The sequence below is a fragment of the Ahaetulla prasina genome, chromosome 7 (assembly GCF_028640845.1).
Source record: "Ahaetulla prasina isolate Xishuangbanna chromosome 7, ASM2864084v1, whole genome shotgun sequence".
NCBI lineage: Eukaryota > Metazoa > Chordata > Lepidosauria > Squamata > Colubridae > Ahaetulla > Ahaetulla prasina.
This window is the reverse complement of record NC_080545.1, coordinates 10,503,969-10,522,709: the sequence shown is the minus strand read 5'-3', so window position 1 is coordinate 10,522,709 and position 18,741 is coordinate 10,503,969. Positions and strand designations below refer to the sequence as shown.

The window sequence follows — 18,741 nt, the reverse complement described above, 5'->3', positions numbered from 1 at the left end:
CCACCCACCCCCCATGGAAACCTGCGGGCGGGGGGTGGGTGGGTTCATCGCCACCAGTTCTGGTGGCTGGTGGGGCTTCTCCATCATGTGCTTGGAACTGGCTTCTCTTGGGTCAGCAGATTACAGGGTTTCCCAAGCAGTGCTGGGGAAGGGTAGCACAAAAGCCGCAACAGCCTCTTGGGAGAGGGAGAGAGAGAGAGAGAGAAAAAACAGCCTGCACTTTCCTCCTTGCAGAGTCACTTGCAGGGGGGGCTTTTTCTTCAGGGAGGGGTCCCCCATAAGCAGACCCAGCTGGGGGGGGCGCACCTTGACTTGGGACAGAATACCCAAGCGGGAGGGATGACCCCAGCAAAATATTCCTCCTTGGGAAAGTCTCGCTATTCTTAAAGGCAGAAGGCCTGCCCCTCGTCCGTCCCCCTCCCCACATCCCCAAAGCGCCAGGATGGCAATGAACCCCAAAATGCCCAAACCTGTTTGAAATCTGCCTTCAGCCCCCCCCCAACCCTCTTCAGCAAATCCAGGCTGGGATTATTAAGGGAGAGTTAAGGGGACAGACTGGGAAGGGGAGGGGTTATCCCTGGAGAAGCAGAGAGGTAGAGGGGGGGAAAAACGGGGTACTCAAGAACCCCCCAAAATGCCACACCTCCCCAAAAGGTCCCTCCCCCCTCCCCGCAGCAAATCCAGGCTAGGATTGTCAAGGTAAAGTCAGGAGAGACTGGGAGGCAGGGGTCCCTGCAGAGGCAGGTAGGTAGAAGGGGAAAAAAATGGGGTACTCAAGAACCCCAAACGCCTCCCCACCTTCTCAAAAGGTGCTTTTACGCCTTCTCCCCAAAGCAGATCCAGGCTGGGATTGTCAAGGAACAGTCAGGGGAAAAGAGGGAGAGACTGGGGGCATGTGGGGAGGGGGGAGTTTCTCCTTGCGGAAGAGACAGGTAGAAGAAAAAAACGGGGTCCTCAAGAACCCCTAAATGCCATCCCTCCCCAAAAGGTGCCATTCCCCATCCCCAACCCAACCTCCCCGCTATCAAATCCAGGCTGTGATTCTGGGATTGTCACGGGGAAACTCAGGAGCAAGGAATGGGGGCGGAGGGGTTTAATCCCTGCAAAAGCAGGCAAGCAGAGGAAAAAGCTCAAGAACCCCAAATGCCACAATTCCCCCCAAATCCCCCACCCCAGCCAATCCAGGCTGGGATTATCTAAAGGGGGGGGGAAATCAGGAGAAAGGAGGGAAGATACTGGAACGGGGAGGGGAGGGATTTAATCCCTGCAGAAGAGACTGGTAAAAAAAACAGGAATACACTCAAGAACCCCCCTCCCACAAATGCCCCAATTCCCCCAAAAGGTGCCATTCCTCCCATCCCCCACCCACCCAAGCAAATCCCTGCTGGGATTATCCAGGGAAAATCAGGGGAAAGGAAGGAGAGAGTGGGGGGGGGGAGAAGAGTGGGGAGGGTTTTGTTTTTTTTAAATCCCTGCAGAAGAGGCAGGTAGAAAAAAAATGGAATATACTCAAAAAACCCCAAACACCACAATTCCCCAAAAGGTGCCCTCATCCCCCACCCCCCCACTCCATCCAATCCAGACCGGGATTGTCCAGTAAAAGTCGGGAGAAAGTGGAGGGGGGGGATTGATTAATCCCTGCAGAAGAGACAAGTAGAGGAAAAAAAGGAAATACACTCAAGACATCCTCCCCCCCAAATGTCACAATTCCCCCAAATGCCACAATTCCCCCAAAGGTGCCATCCCTCACCCCATCCCTACCCTCCCACTCCAGCCATTCCGGGCTGGGATTGTCCAGTGAAAGTGAGGAGAAAGTGGAAGGGAGGGTGTTTAATCCCTGCAGAAGAGGCAGATAGGGGGAAAAAAAAGGAAATACACTCAAGACATGCCACAATTCCCCCAAATGCCACAATTCCCCAAAAGGTGCCATCCCCCACCCCATCCCCATCCCATCCTATCTGGGATTGTCCAGTAAAAGTCAGGAGAAAGTGAAGTGGGGAGGGGTGTTTAATCCCTGCAGAAGTGACAGGTAGAAAGCAAAAGGAAATCGACTCAAGACCCCTCCAAATGCCACAATTCCCTCAAATGCCACAATCCCCCCCCCAAAAGGTGCCATTCCCCAGCCCATCCCCCATCCAATTCCATCTGGGATTGTCCAGGGAAAGTCAGGAGAAAGTGGAAAAGGCGGGGGGGGGGCTGTTTTAATCCCCGCAGAAGAGACAGGTAGAGGAAAAAAAGAGGGGGGGTGGGAGGAGAAACAAAAAATTAAAAAAAAAAAAACCACCGGGTTTTTTTTTTACTCACCCAAAAGATCAAATTGAAAAGGAACATCATATATTTCAGGCAGCACAAGCAGCCCCTGGCCATGCTGCACTTCTTAAACTCTAGGAGGAAAACAAAGGATAGATCCAGGTAAAAAACCAGGTATTTGCTGCTGCTGCTGCTGTTGTTGGCGGCGGCGGCGTTGTTGCGGCCGTCGTTCCGAGGCTCGTCCCTTGGCAAGCCGGAGCCCGCGGGCGCACCGGCACCTGCACCTGCACCGGGTCGGCCTTGCCGGCGAGGTCCGGCCGTGCCGTAAAAAGCGCCGGCCGTGAAACCCCGGCTGAAGCGTTTGCCCGTCGGCGAGGCTTTGGCGAAGTCCGAGTCTTTGCTCTCCAGGGACGGGCTCCGGCGGATGGAGGAGTCTTCGCTACTCGACTTCTCCATGCTCGGTGCGGGTAATTGCTGCGGCGGCGACAACGGGCATCGCCCGGCCAAGCCGCTTTCGGCCTCACCGCTCCCCCACCCCTCCCCTTACAGCCTGGCCCGCATCGCCAGCCCCCCTCCTCCTCCTTCCTCTTCCTCCTCCGCAGCCCCCGCTTCTTCAGCGCAGGGAGGGCGGCCCCGTCGGCTCGGCTTTCCACGCCCGGGGTCGAGCCTGAGGAGGAGGAGGCGGCGGCTGTGGTGGTGGTGGTGGTGGCATGGCGCGGGGGGCTTCTTCCTCACGGGCGCTCCGACATGACTTGACGCTTTGCTCCCCGTCCCCTTTTAATCCCTTGGCCCGGGAAGGTGAGGGAGGGAGGGAGGCAGGAAAGTAAGAAGCAGCTGGCGCTGAGGGGGGGGAAAAAAATGAGGGAAGGTCTGGTCCAGCCCCGCGCGCGCACGTCCCTCTCCCCTCTTGCCAGCCCAGCCAGCTCGTCCCGAGCCGCCGGGCTCTCTGCGTGCCCCTGACTGAGGTGCCCGCTCTTAAATAGCCTTCGTTTCCAAGCCCCGCCCCCTTTCGCTCTCGGGGTGGCCAATGGCGAGGGGCCTTTCATCCCACGCGCGCCCGGGATGAGCCCCCCCCTCCTCAAAAAAAAAGAAAGAAAGAAATGACAGGGGCGCTTTAATAGGATTAGCGCTCCTGTGGTGGGGTTTTTTTTGGGTTTTTTTGCCTGTAGAAGTGGAACGAGGGGGGGGGGACGGAGAAGGCTCTTTAGCCATGTATGAATATGAAAGGAGAGGAGGGGGATCCCTCTACCGTCATGTGGAATCAGAAGCCGGAATCTTGTGCCTCTGACCGACTTCCACCCCCCCCACTTAGATCTGGAGGGTGGGGGAATCTCGTATTCCTCCTCATCTCTGCCAAAGGAATTGGGAGGCCAGGCGGTTGGCCTGGTTGCTCGCAAGGTGCGGGGAAGTCACCCCAAACGGGTGGGAGGCAAAGCTGCCGCCTAGGCTAGGTGGCTCGGTGGCTAAGACGCTGAGCTTGTCGATCAGAAATGGTTCGAATCCCTAGTACCAGGTCTCCGGCGTGAGCAGGGGGGTTAGGCTAGATGACCTCCGGTGACCCCCTTCCCAACTCTGTTACCCTTAAATAGGGAATAAGGGACAAGAAGAGTTGGGAAAGGGGACTTGGAGGTCACCCCCTAGCGGCAGGGGTGAAACCTACTTACCTTCCTACCGGTTCGCAACTGCGCATCACATGCGATTTTGGACCCTCTGCATGCACAGAGGGTCAAAATGTCCGGGCAGATGGGCTACTGCTAGGCAGGGGTGAAATGCTACCAGTTCTCCGAACCATGCGCCGCCGCAACTACCGATTCGCCCGAACCAGTGCGAACTAGTAGCATTTCACACCCCTGCCTAGCGGTATTAACAACAATCCGTTGTTAAGCAAGACAGAGGTTAAGTGAGCTTTTCCAATCTTTCTTGCCAGAGTTGTTAAGTGAATCACTGCAGCTGTTAAGTTAGTAACACGGGTTGTTAAGTGAATCTGGCTTCCCCCTTGACTTTGCTGGTCAGAAGATTGCAGTAGGGGATCGCGTCACACACACTCACACACACACGGGGCACGGCAACCCTCGTAAATATGATTCAGTCGCCAAGCGGCTGGATTTTGATCACGTGACCCTGGGGAACGCAATGGTTATAAGCGTAAAAAAAATGGTCGTAAGTCACTTTTTTCAGTTATGTTGTAACTTCGAACAGTCACCAAACAAATGGTTGTAAGTGGGAGGTTACCTGTATACAAAAGGAGTGTGTAACAATCGCTTTCATTGTTATTTAAAAACTAAACAAAACAGGAGCTTGGCTGGTATTTTGTAGCTAGGAAAATGCAGCTTTCGCCAGGGGCTGTAATCTCCTACAAAATTGTCTTAAACAAAAAAAAGCCAGCAAATCCCCATCGTTTCCTACGGCAGAATATTCCAAATATTTTATTCTGTGCAGAAAGTGTTTCTGAGCAACAACACAATTGGAAATAGGCAGACAAATAACACTATCAAATGTTGTCACCTAAACTGTCACTGCAGCATCCTGCCAGTTTGCTTAGTTTCTTACGGGTGTTGCAGAAAATAACCTAACCTGCTGACTGCCGGCTGACTGCAGTTTGGCAGTTCGAATCTCACCAGGCTCAAGGTTGACTCGTCCTTCCGTCCTTCCGAGGTCGTTAAAATGAGGACCCAGATTGTTGGGGGCAAGAGGCTGACCTCTATAAACCGCTTAGAGAGAACTGGAAAGCGGTATATAAATCTACATGCTATTGCTATCTATCATCTATCTGTGTGGTGACGCAGTGGTTAGAAAGTAGTATTGCAAGCTGACTCTGCCGTCTGCCAGGAGTTCGATCCTGACCGGCTCAAGGTTGACTCAGCCTTCCGCCCTTCCGAGGTCATTAAAATGAGGACCCAGATTGTTGGGTGGGGGCAAGAGGCTGACTCTGTAAACCGCTTAGAGTGGGCTGTAAAACACTACGAAGCGGTATGTAAGTCTAAGTGCTATTGCTATTTCAGCAATGGTACTGAGATCTCTAAATAAATAGATAAATAAGTACCAGTTTGGTGGGAAGGTAACAGCAAAGCATTCCGTGTGTTTGCCGTATGCTTTGAGCTGCGGCGGGATGTCAGGCTGGCCACACGACCGCAGAAATGTCTTTGTACGACGCTGGTTCAATGGCGTAAACCACGGATCTCCAACCTTGGCAACTTTAAGACTTGTGGACTTCAACTCCCAGAATTCCCTATAGCTGGCTAGGGAATTCTGGGAGATGAAGTCCACAAGACTTACAGTGATCAAGATTGGAGATGCCTGGCCTAAAGAAACAGAGATAAACATTGCCTCCTACAATCAGCTATGACTAGTGTAGTAAAACCCGCAGAGGTGCCTACTTCTTCTGCTGTTGGTGAAAAAAACAGAGAATTTGGTGGTCTATCCCTCCCTTTCTGCATTTCTGACATATGTCTAGCCAGGATTGTGGTAGCAACCATCATTCATACAGTGGTATCATCCGGCCAACATTTTACCATTTTATGCAAAAGAATATCCCGAAGCACTTTATAAAAATACCTTACAGTATTCTGCTTATTGACCAAGCTCGTAAATCTGTCAAACAAGGAGATAAGATTAGTCTGGCACAAGTTATTTTGGCAACCCTACCCCTAACACTAGGCCTCCCAAGTATTGTGACCCAGGCCCAAAAAGGTAGTAATAAACTTAGTCCGTGGAAAAACAAACTTTATTCGAACAGCTGGGAATTACTTCATTCCCAGTGTCGCTCAACTCAAAGTAAAACAAATGCCTTCCAACACAAATTCTTCAGTTATCTCACAAACCTTAGTCCAATTAGGCAAACTGCCAAAGGCCCTTCCTGGCAAACGTCCAGAAGTCACAAAAACAAAGACGTATACGAAGCAGAGGACAAAGCAGAAAACGCAACTACAACGTTGTTTTCCGGCAAAGCTGAAACACCGGTACTGGTCTGTTTTAAGCCTTATGGGAGGGGCCAATCATCTCTTGGCTCTACTCCCGAGTTGTCCTCTCTGCTGGAACTGCTCTTGCCTTCTGGCAGCTCTTCTCATGCGTGCATTAGGAACAGGCTCCTTCTGTTCCTCTGCCTCACTACTGTCAGCCTCTGGAGGCTCTGGAGTCCGCACCTCACTTCCTGATGGCCCTGGCCCCACCTCAGCCTCATGGCTGTCCGACTCCGTTATCAGCTGCGTAGACTGCTGACGGACCACAACACCAAGGTTACTTGGAGAGTGGTTCTGTAATCACCTCCACTAGTTCCTTCACTACTCTTGGATGGTGTATAACTATCCCTAGAAAAGTAATTCGTTCAAATTAGTCACATTCTCTAACTCCATCCTCAGGTATCCTAAGCAGCAGGTCTAATCGACTAATCAAGGAGCAATCCAACCTAGAAATAAGGAGCAATTTCCTGAGACAATGAAGACAATGGCTTGCCTTCGAAAATTGTGGATGTTCCATCAATGGAGGATTTTATTTTAGAAGAGATTGGACAACCATTTGTCCGAAATAGCATAGGGTCTCCTGCTTGAGCAGGGGGGTTGGTCTAGAAGACCTCCAAAGTGCCGTTCAACTCGGTTGCTCTAATTTATTTCCTCCAGGTAGAGCAATGACCAACTAGGGCTCCGTATTTCCTCCAAAGGAGGAAAAGAGAGATACAAAGTAAGAATTATGGAGTTCTAGCTTCTCGCCATCGCCACTTTCAACGGCACGGGGTTGCTCTAGAAGAGTTCCAAAGTCCCTTCCAACTCGGTTCTTCTGTTTGCTTTTCCCCAGAGCATCACAGTAACCAACTACAGCTCCGTATCTCCTCCAAAGGAAGAAATGGGGATGTGGTGGCTCAGTGGCTAAGACGCCGAGCTTGTCGATCGAAAGGTCGGCAGTTCAGCGGTTCGAATCCCTAGTGTTGCCGCATAACGGGGTGAGCTCCCGTTACTTGTCCCAGCTTCTGCCAACCTAGCAGTTCGAAAGCATGTAAAAAATGCAAATAGAAAAAATAGGGACCACCTTTGGTGGGAAGGTAACAGCGTTCCGTGCGCCTTTGGCGTTGAGTCATGCCGGCCGCATGACCACGGAGACGTCTTCGGACAGCGCTGGCTCTTCGGCTTTGAAATGGAGATGAGCACCGCCCCCTAGAGTCAGGAACGACTAGCATATACGTGCGAGGGGAACCTTTACCTTTAGTTTATCTTCTCACCATCCTCACTTCCAATGGCCCTCCTCCCTCTTCGGCTGGTCTTTTTATTTTTAGCATACCTAAAGATCTGACAATTCTTGAATTCTGCCTGAGGAACTTCTAAACTAGTTGAGGACAACAACCAACTTTCTATCCTGGAAGCCAATCCTGAAATCCCCAGTTGTTGCAAAAAAAAAAAATATATCCAATGATCATTTATGCACAAGGTGGAACTCGGATCCTGCCTTCATCCCTGGTGGATTTTACGAGTAGAAGAACTCAGATATTGTGAAGTTTCCCAGAAGGGTGTAGCTATTTCTGAAGATACTCTGCTGGGAAATTCGACAATGATACCACAAGGGGACTGACATACTTGCATCCTCTCTTGTGTTCTTCTATCTATGGTAAGCATCTTCTCGTTTTTAGCACTATGCAACTTACATCAATAGCCTTAACCCAACAATGCTGGGAGAATTTTGGGGGTTTTTTTGGGGGGTGATTTGGGGCAATTCAGTAACAGAAGAGTTGGAAGGGACCTTGGAGGTCATCTAGTCCAACCCCCTGCTCACCCAGGAGACCTGTCCTAGGGATTCGAACCGCCGAACTGCCAACCTTTCGGATTGACAAGCTCAGTGTCTTAGCCACTGAGCCACCTAGTCAGGCTTCAACATCAGTCAGCCTGCCAAATAAACCAGACAAGACACAAAAACCAGGTAAGTTAATTCTACTTTGCAGGGGAGTCCTCGACTTGCAACAGTTCGTTTAGTGACCGTTCAAAGTTATACGACGTCACTGAAAAAAGTGACGTATTTTCACATGACTCTTGCAGCATCCACATGGCTGCGTAATCAAAATTCAGACGCCCATTGACTCAGATTTACGACGGTTGCAGGGTCCCGGGGATCCCGGGGGTCCCCTTTTGTGACCTTCTGACAAGCAAAGTCCATGGGAAAGCCAGATTCGCTTAACATCCGTGTTGCTAACTTACCGACTGCAGTGATTCACTTAACACTTAACGACGGTGGCAAGAAACAGTCGTAAAATGGGGCAACGCTCACTTAACAAGGTGTTTCAGTTAGCAGCAGAAGTCTGGGGTTAACTTGTGGTCGTAAGGTGAGGTGTAGTACTTATATTATAAAACTAACTCTTGCATACAATTTCGCAGTGGGGAAATTCAAATTCTTTTACTACCTGTTCTGTGGGTGGGCATTATGTGGCTTGGTGGGCATGACAGGATATTGCAAAATCTCCATTACCACCCCACTCCATGGGAAGGATACTGCAAAATCCCCATTTCCACCCCACTCCAGGGGAAGGAATACGGCAAAATCCCCATTTCCACCCCACTCCAGGGGAAGGATACGGCAAAAATCCCCATTTCCACCCCACTCCAGGGGAAAGATATTGCACAATCTCCATTCCCTCCCCACTCCAGGGAAAGGATACTGCAAAATCCCCATTTCCACCCCACTCCAGGGGAAGGATACTGCAAAATCCCCATTTCCACCCCACTCCAGGGGAAGGAATACGGCAAAATCCCCATTTCCACCCCACTCCAGGGAAAGGATACTGCAAAATCCCCATTTCCACCCCACTCCAGGGGAAGGATACTGCAAAATCCCCATTTCCACCCCACTCCAGGGGAAGGAATACGGCAAAATCCCCATTTCCACCCCACTCCAGGGAAAGGATACTGCAAAATCCCCATTTCCACCCCACTCCAGGGGAAGGATACTGCAAAATCTCCATTCCCTCCCCACAGCCAGAGGTGGTATTTGCCGGTTCTCCGCTAAAAATTTCCGCTACGGGTTCTCCAGAACCTGTCAGAACCTACTGGATTTCACCCCTGCAATACAGGCATAATAAATACAATTCTCTCACCATCTCCTTTATAGTTTGAGGTTACTTTCTGAGCTTCTTTATGCGTCTCTGGTTAGGACTTCTTTGTTCTGACCTAGGCTTCCCAAAAGAACCAAGCAGACTCCTTGTCCCGACAAAAACCTCTTTTTATTAAGCTAATGTGAATTCCTCTCATTCACATCCAGCAAAGTCCGGGCAAACAGTCTTTCCAGGGTGAATTTACAACCAGAGACCTCATTAGGCTTGGAGAGCGGCCAGGCCGATATCTTCCAAATGCAACGCTGTACAAGAAAATACTTGGCAAGGAGTCTCTGAGAATCACGGACAGATCTTCACACTAATGAAATGAACTAATTGTCTCTTGCAAACTCCCCTCCCCTTTCGCTCCTCTTTATTCCCTGTGGGAGGGGCCATTTACCATCCACCTGTGTCTTTACTCCCAAGTCGGCCTTTGTTCCTTCCCTTCTCCTGGTAGCTCTGCACATGCGCACATTGGGAACAGGCTCCAGCTGTTCTTCTGCCATACTTATCTCCGACTCCAAAGGTAGCTTATAACTGTCAGATGGCCCTGGCCTCAACTCTGCCTCTGATGCAGAGCACTCATCAGAGCCTTCACCAGACTCCAGACTGGCCATTGTTCCTCCCCAAATGTTGTGACCCAGGCCCAAATAGGTAGTAGGAAACTCAGTCAGTGTAAAACTTTATTAAAACAGCTGAGAATTACTTCCTTCTCAGTGTAGTTCAACTAAATTAAAGCAAATTCCTCCCAATACAATTCCTCGGTCCTATCACCAACCTTGGTCCAAGTAGGCAAACTGCCAGAGGCCTTTCTTGGCAAAAGTTCAGAAGATGCCGATACGAAACAAAGGCAACAAGACAAAGCTATCAACGTTGTTTTCCGGCAAAGAGCCCAAACGCCGTTGCTGATCTTTTAAGCCTTATGGGAGGGGTCAATCATCTCTTGGCCCTACTCCCGAGTCATCCTCTTTGCTTGAGCTGCTCTTGCCTTCTGGCAGCTCTTCTCATGCATGCATTAGGAACAGGCTCCTCCTGTTCCTCTGCCTCACTACTGTCAGCCTCTGGAGGCTCTGGAGTCCGCACATCATCCCTGATGACCCTGGCCCCACCTCTTCCTCCGATGCAGAGCCCTCATCCGGGCCTTCCCCACCCTCCAGGACTGACCCATGCTCTTCCTCAGCCTCATCACTGTCTGACTCTATTGCCAGCTTCGCAGGCTGCTGGCGGACCACAACACCAACCTCCTCACTGTCTGAATCTGCCTCCAGCTCCGCTGGCTGCGCTGATGGGCCACAACACTCTTTTATCTGACTGTTCCTTAGGCAACATCTTTCCCCCTGGTCCCCAAGGCCTTTTCCACATACAGTAGCATCACAGCCCTACACAAAGTGAAATACTAACTTTGCCCTTCATTTCGTATTTCAAGGCAGCCTGAAAACACCTTGAAAACCATGTTGTGCTAATCAATCTGTCAAGAACAAATCTTTTCTGACCGGATAAAACTACCCTTAGCAAAGTCTCTTGTAAGTTAAGTTCAGCAACTGATAACTTCATGGACAACTCCCATCTGTTTTTGTCACTGTCTTCTTTCCAAGGTCCACCTTCCAATCCAATATTTTCTGGTGATCTCCTATTCAAGTAGAGAACAGGCCCTATCCTACTGTTGTAACCCAGGCCCAAGTAGGTAGTAGCAGACGCAATCAGTTCAAAAACAAACAGACTTTATTAGAACAGCTGAGAATTAACTCCTTCTCAGTTGTCGTCCAAGCTAAATCAAAGCAAATTCTTCATAACACAATTCTTCAGTCTTATCACCAACCTTGGTCTAATTAGGCAAACAGTCAAAGGCTTTTCTTGGCAAAAGTTCAAAAGCAGAAGATGCCGACAAGAAATAAATGCAGCAAGACAAGGAGCAAGGCTATCAACGTTGTTTTCCGACAAAGAGCCCAAATGCCGTTGCTGGTCTTTTAAGCCTTATGGGAGGGGCCAATCATCTCTTGGCCCTACTCCCGAGTTGTCCTCTTTGCTTGAGCTGCTCTTGCCTTCTGGCAGCTCTTCTCATGCATGCATTAGGAACAGGCTCCTCCTGTTCCTCTGCCTCACTACTGTCAGCCTCTGGAGGCTCTGGAGTCCGCACATCATCCCTGATGACCCTGGCCCCACCTCTTCCTCTGATGCAGAGCCCTCATCCGGGCCTTCCCCACCCTCCAGGACTGACCCATGTTCTTCCTCAGCCTCATCACTGTCTGACTCCATTGCCAGCTTAGCAGGCTGCTGGCGGACCACAACACCAACCTCCTCACTATCTGAATCTGCCTCCAGCTCCGCTGGCCACTGATGGGCCACAACACTCTTTTATCTGACTGTTCCTTAGGCAACATCTTTCCCCCTGGTCCCCAAGGCCTTTTCCACATACAGTAGCATCACAGCACTACACAAAGTGAAATACTAACTTTGCCCTTCATTTCGTATTTCAAGGCAGCCTGAAAACACCTTGAAAACCATGTTGTGCTAATCAATCTGTCAAGAACAAATCTTTTCTGACCGGATAAAACTACCCTTAGCAAAGTCTCTTGTAAGTTAAGTTCAGCAATTGATAACTTCATGGACAACTCCCATCTGCTTTTGTCACTGTCTTCTTTCCAAGGTCCACCTTCCAATCCAATATTTTCTGGTGATCTCCTATTCAAGTAGAGAACAGGCCCTATCCTACTGTTGTAACCCAGGCCCAAGTAGGTAGTAGCAGACGCAATCAGTTCAAAAACAAACAGACTTTATTAGAACAGCTGAGAATTAACTCCTTCTCAGTTGTCGTCCAAGCTAAATCAAAGCAAATTCTTCATAACACAATTCTTCAGTCTTATCACCAACCTTGGTCTAATTAGGCAAACAGTCAAAGGCTTTTCTTGGCAAAAGTTCAAAAGCAGAAGATGCCGACAAGAAATAAATGCAGCAAGAGAAGGAGCAAGGCTATCAACGTTGTTTTCCGACAAAGAGCCCAAATGCCGTTGCTGGTCTTTTAAGCCTTATGGGAGGGGCCAATCATCTCTTGGCCTTACTCCTGAGTTGTCCTCTTTGCTTGAGCTGCTCTTGCCTTCTGGCAGCTCTTCTCATGCGTGCATTAGGAACAGGCTCCTCCTGTTCCTCTGCCTCACTACTGTCAGCCTCTGGAGGCTCTGGAGCCTGCACATCACTCCCTGATGGCCCTGGCCCCACCTCAGCCTCCGACACAGAGCCCTCATCCAGGCCTTCCCCAGCCTCCAGGACTGGCCCATGTTCTTCCTCAGCCTCATTGCTGTCTGACTCCATTGCCAGCTCCGCAGGCTGCTGGCGGACCACAACACCTATTTCAGGAGCAGCCAAAGTCACCTATACACAGAACATCTGGTCCTTGATTTACACAATTCATTTAGTCATCATCATCTTATTTTAACGACCCCATCATCCCTTGCGGGTTGGGAGTCTGGGCATCTGAATGGAGCTGAGTGTTTTACTGGCCGGATGCCCTTCCCTGTCGCCAATGCGGAGTTTTGTTCAGCAGATATATTCTGATTGTGTCCAGGGAGAGAAATATCTGCCTCTACCTAGGATCGAACTCACAGCCTCCTGATTGTGAGGCGAGAGCTCCACCTCTAGGCCACCGCACCACTCAGTCAATTCATTTAGTGACTGTTCAAAATTACAACGGCACGGAAAGCGCAACTGAAGACCCTTTTCACACTGATGACTATTGCAGCATCCCCATAGTCATGTGATCAAAATTTCAACACTTGGGAACTGAGTCGTGTTTATCATAATTGCAATGTCTCGGGGTCATGTGATCCTCTTTTGTGACAAGCAAAATCAATAGGGAACCCAGGTTTACTTAACAACCGGGCTATGAACTTCATAACTGCAGTGATTCACTTAACCACCACGGCAAGGGAGATCGTAAAATGGAGTAAAATTCACTTAAAAAATGCCCTGCTTAGCAGCATAAATGTTGAGCTCATTTCAATGTCCCGATCTGAACAACTTCCTTTATATAATCCATACCACCCTCCTGAAGGCATTTGAAAAAATCTCTCTCCATATTCTAATTAGCAAGCTGGCTAAATATTGGCCAGATGGCACACCTTACACAGATAGTTTCAATTTAAAAGGGGCAGGAGAAGGAAAGATTAAAATTTAGATCTGGAGCAAGGAAATGGAGGCCGTAGAGAGAGATTCTTTGACTGTTGGGTACTAAATTTTGGTCGCCACGGTATAAAAAAGTCATTGGGACCCTAGAAAGAGTGCAGAGAAGAGCAACAAAGATGATTAGGAGACTGGGGGCTAAAACATATAAAGAACGGTTGCAGGAACTGGGTTGTATGTCTAGTTTAAAGAAAAGAAGGACTAGGGGAGACCTGATAGCAGTCTTCCAATATCTCAGCGGCTGACGCAAAGAAGAGGGAGTCAAGCTATTCTCCAAAGCACCTGAAGGCAGGACAAGAAGCAATGGGTGGAGAGAAACTAATGAAGGAGAGAAGCAACTTAGAACTAAGGAGAAGTTTCCTGACAGTGAGAACAATTAATTAGTGGAACAAGTTGCCTCCAGAAGTTGTGAATGCTCTAACACTGAACATTTTTTCAGAAGAGATTGGATAACCATTTGTCAGAAGTGGTGTAGGGTTTCCTGCCTAAGCAGGGGGTTGGACTAGAAGACCTCCAAGGACCCTTCTGTTATTCTATTCTATTCCATTCCATTCCATTCCATTTTCTATTCTATTCTATTCTATTCTATTCTATTCTATTCTATTCTATTCTATTCTATTCTATTCTATTCTATTCTATTCTATTCTATTCTAATTCTAATTCTAATCTATTCTAAATGCAAGAGAGTCATTTGTATTCATTTAACTTCCTCCTAGTCTGCAGTGAATTGGTTTGCCCTTCAGTTTCTGTTCTCCAAGCCAGGGCCATCCAAGGAATGTTCCTTGTTTGAAGAACCAGACTTTTTGAGGAAGCAAAGCTGACCAGATCAGCTAATACGATCCTCACAAACAGCTCCCAAAACATCCGTTTATACTGCACCTGTCAATAAAACCCTAATCTTAATTCTGGCCTATAACCACCTAGGGCTCCCCCTATTAGAAGCTGGTGCCACATTGTCTATGTTCCAACTCTCTGGCACCGAGCCCGAGTTGAGAGACACATTTGCAAGTTGCATAGCTTTGCCCGGAGCTCGAGTGGATGCCATCGGGACCCGACGATTTATTGCAGTTCTGTCTCTCAGGATGTCCTAAAATATCTTCGCTGGCTACTTCATAGTCGCTGTCGCGTTTCTCTGTGCAGAAAAGTCCACACAGGCTCCACTATCTGCCCTGTATTGTGTGCCACGAAGACAGATGCAAATAATTCATACTATTTGAGGTCAAGAGTCGCGGTGGCGCAGTGGTCAGAGTGTAATACTGCAGGGCTACTTCTGCCAGCTGCCGGCTGCCTGCAATTTGGCAGTTCGAATCTCCCCAGGCTCAAGGCTGACTCAGCCTTCCGTCCTTCTGAGGACGATAAAATGAGGACTCAAATTATTGGGGGCAATAGACTGATTCTGTAAACAGGTTAGAGAGGGCTGTATGTCGTGTCCCACTCCTCCGCTGACGGCCGGGTCAGGGAAATCCGAATCAGGTGTGCCTCTGCAGCTCTGCCAAAGTCCTAGCAAAGTCCTCAGGGCAGGCAGGAGACCAGAAAGTGACTTCAGCAAGATATGTTTAGACTTTGCCTGACTCAGAGAATGCCAGAAAGCAGATCCTTTATATAGGCCATGGGGTGTGGCTTCATGACTCAGCACTTATCCAGGCCTGCCCCTCCCTTCCTTCTGTTGCCTCCGCCTATCAAGTCTTCTGACGCGAGGGTCACTCCAGTCTGCAGCTGTTGGCAATTGACCTTCCTCAGGCTCACATGCTGTGGAGGAGGAGGGGTCTAGTTGCTCCGTTTGCCTGGGCATGGAGCCAGGGCTGGGGCCGGGAGGCATACTAGGACATTCCTCCGTGTTCAGAAGCAGATAAGAAGGCCCCGGCTGTGGTGAGATCGGACAAGACACAACACTGTAAAGCACTGTGAGGCGGTATATAAGTCTGCTATTGCTATTGTTATCTAAGCCGTGGTGGCGCGGCGGTTAGAATGCAGTATTGCAGGCTAATTCTGCTGACTGCCAGTAGTTCAATCTTGACTGACTCAGGCTTCCATCCTTCCGAGGTTGGTAAACTGAGGACCCAGATTGTTGGGGGCAATATGTTGACTAACTAAACCACTTAGAGAGGCCTGTAAAGAATATGAAGCTGTATAAAAGTCTAAGTGCTATTGCTATTGTTATTTAAGCTGCAGGAGCGCAGTGGTTACAATGCAGTATTGCAGGCAGACTCTGCCCACTGCTAGCAGTTCAATCTTGACTGGCTCAAGGTTGATTCAGCCTTCCATCCTTCCGAGGTGGGTAAAATGAGGGCCCAGATTATTGGGGGCAATAGGCTGATTCTGTAAACAGCTTAGAAAGGGCTGTAAAGCACGGTGAAGCGGTATATAAATCTAAGTGCTATTGCTATCTCAGACTTCTCTTTCCTATGGATTCTTCTTTAACCCTACACTGAATTTATTTTAAAAGTCTTGATTACATTCAGCTTTGTGGAGTCAACTTTCTCCTAAAGATCTGGGTCACACGTCCCCTTTTTTTCAGGTAAATTGTAACTTTGAATGGTTTATTAAGTGAAATGGTCGTACCTCAAGGACTACATATATCTACATCTTGTTTGGAGAGCTGGCAATGGGCCCCATCAATGATGCAGCTTGGTACCACCTTCTAATCGCAATAATTTTAATCCAGATATTCACCTGCATCTTTGCAAGATGCAGTTTCAGCACAGGGAGTCCTCGATTTACGACCACAATTGAGCCCAAAATTTCTGCTGCTCAACGAAACATTTCTTAAAGTGACTTTTTCCCCCCATTTACATCTTTCCTTGCCACAGTTCTTAGCTTGAACACACACACCCTTCTATACAGCAGCCCCTTAGATATTGGAAGACTGCTATCATGGCACCCCTAGTCCTTCTTTTCATTAAACTAGACATACCCAGTTCCTGCAACCGTTCTTCATGTGTTTTATCCTCCAGTCCCCAAATCAACTTTGTTGCTCTTCTCTGCACTCTTTCTAGAGTCTCAACATCTTTTGTACATCGTGGTGACCAAACTTGGATGCAGTATTCCATGTGGAATGCCTTACTGAGGCATTATAAAGAGATATTTCCCAATATCAGGGTCTTTTCCAGTCTTTTCATTTGGTGGCCAAAGAATTTGAGTTTCGGCTTCAGTAATCTATCCTTTCCCAGTTGCAATGTATGGCTGTGAAGGTTGGACCATAAGAAAGGCTGAGCGCCAAAGAACTGAGGCCTTTGAACTCTGGTGCTGGAGAAGATTCCTGCGAGTCCCTTGGACTGCAAGGCGATCCAACTGGTCAGTCCTAGAGGAAATCAACCCTGACTGCTCTTTAGAAGGCCAGATCCTGAAGAGGAAACTCAAATCCTTTGGTCACCTAATGAGAAGGAAGGACTCCCTGGAGAAGACCCTCATGCTGGGAACGATGGAGGGCAAAAGAAGAAGGGGACGACGGAGAACGAGGTGGCTGGATGGAGTCACTGAAGCAGTCGGCATGAGCTTAAATGGACTCCAGAGGATGGTAGAGGCCAGGAAGGCCTGGAGGAATGTTGTCCATGGGGTCACGATGGGTCGGAGACAACTTCGCAACTGACAACAACAATCTATCCTTCTAAGGGTTGGTTTCCTTTAGGATCGACCATTTCTTTACCTACATTACAGGGGCGGGTTTCAAAACCTGTCGCTACTGGTTAGTTCATGGGCGTGTGCGGGCTCGCATGCGCAGAAGCATCCAGGCGGGTGGACAGAGTCTCCTGCTGCCGCCGCTACCGGTTCCCACGAACCGGTAGAAACCCACCATCACTGCTACATTATCCTTAAAGAACAATTGCTTTCTTGACAAGGCTGAAAATTATCCTCTGGGGAAATTCTACAAACCCCCCCCCCCCCAATTCCAGGCATCACACCTGTGGTTCAATTGCCCTTCGAGATTTGTTTCAGCTCCCCCCCCTTTTAAAAAAAGGGAGCCCCGTTCTGTTCTTTAAGGTGGCAGGAAATGTCAGAGAGCCGGACATGTTAGCTAACAAGTGGTTCAATATATATATATATATACATATATTTGCCTGTGAGAAAAGAATGGCAAGAATGTGGCTGGCCCAGTGAGATTTCTGCCCGATAATTAAATCTATACGTTACAAGTAGCTTTTCCGTGAGGAAGAAGTGGGGAGGGGGGACCAGGGGGCAGAAACCCAACCTGGGGGCTTCTAAATAAGAATAATCCTTTCTTAGAAATCGGAGCCAGCAGCTGAAGTGATGCGTCATCTTATCGAAAGCTTAAAAGTTCCCCAGATGCTGAGCTCCTCTCTCTGAGAAACTTGGGGAAGGCCGGGATGAACCGATGTGAAATCAACCACTAAATTTAGGGGGGGGAAAACAAAAAACAAAATGTGGAGCCCTCCCGACATGGTAGGTCTTTTTTATTGCTGCTCTTCCTTCCTTCTCTTGTCCCGGACTGAACATTTCTCTAATGGGTAGTCCTCGACGTACGACCATAATGGAGCCCAAGATTTATACTGTTAAGGGAGATGTCTGTTAAGTGAGTTTTCACCCGTTTTACAACTTTGCTTGTCGCTTTTGTGGAGTAAATAACCTCAGTTGTTAAATTAGTAACATGGAATGGAATGGAAAGGAAAGGGAGGGGAGGGCAGGGGAGAGGGGAGGAGAGGAGGGGAGGAGAGGAGAGGGGAGGGAAGGGAAGGGAAGGGAAGGGAAGGGAAGGGAAGGGAAGGGAAGGGAAGAGAAGAGAAGAGAAGAGAAGAGAAGAGAAGAGAAGAGAAAGAAGGGAAGGGAGAGGAGAGGGGAAGGGAAGAGAAGAGAAGAGAAGAGAAGAGAAGAGAAGAGAAGAGAAGAGAAGAGAAGAGAAGAGAAGAGAAGAGAAGAGGGGAATGGAATGGACTGGACTGGACTGGACTGGACTGGAATGGAATGGAATGGAATGGAAGGGGAGGGGAGGGGAGAGGGTAGGGAAGAGAAGAGAAGGGAAGGGAAGGGAATGGAAGGGGAGGGGAGGGGAGGGGACGGGGGAGGGAAGGGAAGAGAAGAGAAGAGAAGAGAAGAGAAGAGAAGAGAAGAGAAGAGAAGAGAAGAGAAGAGAAGAGGGAATGGAATGGAATGGACTGGACTGACTGGACTGGACTGGACTGGACTGGACTGGACTGGACTGACTGGACTGGACTGGAATGGAATGGAATGGAAGGAGGGAGGAGAGGGAGGAAGAGAAGAGAAGGGAAGGAAGGAATGGAAGGGAGGGA

The 18,741-nt window shown here is 49.0% G+C and overlaps 1 protein-coding gene across 3 annotated transcripts in view; it reads right to left on the bottom strand.

Moving 5' to 3' along the window:
* The window catches only part of TSPAN9 (tetraspanin 9), a 160,127-nt gene that overhangs the window by 69,861 nt on the left and 71,525 nt on the right, over positions 1 to 18,741 (bottom strand). For 2 of the 3 annotated variants that reach the window (XM_058189589.1, XM_058189588.1), the window contains exon 1: positions 2,305 to 3,184. In XM_058189589.1, the coding sequence (XP_058045572.1) occupies positions 2,305 to 2,706 (402 nt within the window). In that variant the 5' untranslated portion in view covers positions 2,707 to 3,184. Of the gene's footprint in view, positions 1 to 2,304; positions 3,185 to 18,741 lie in introns of those variants that run through there. The other variant, XM_058189590.1, reaches the window with a different exon arrangement.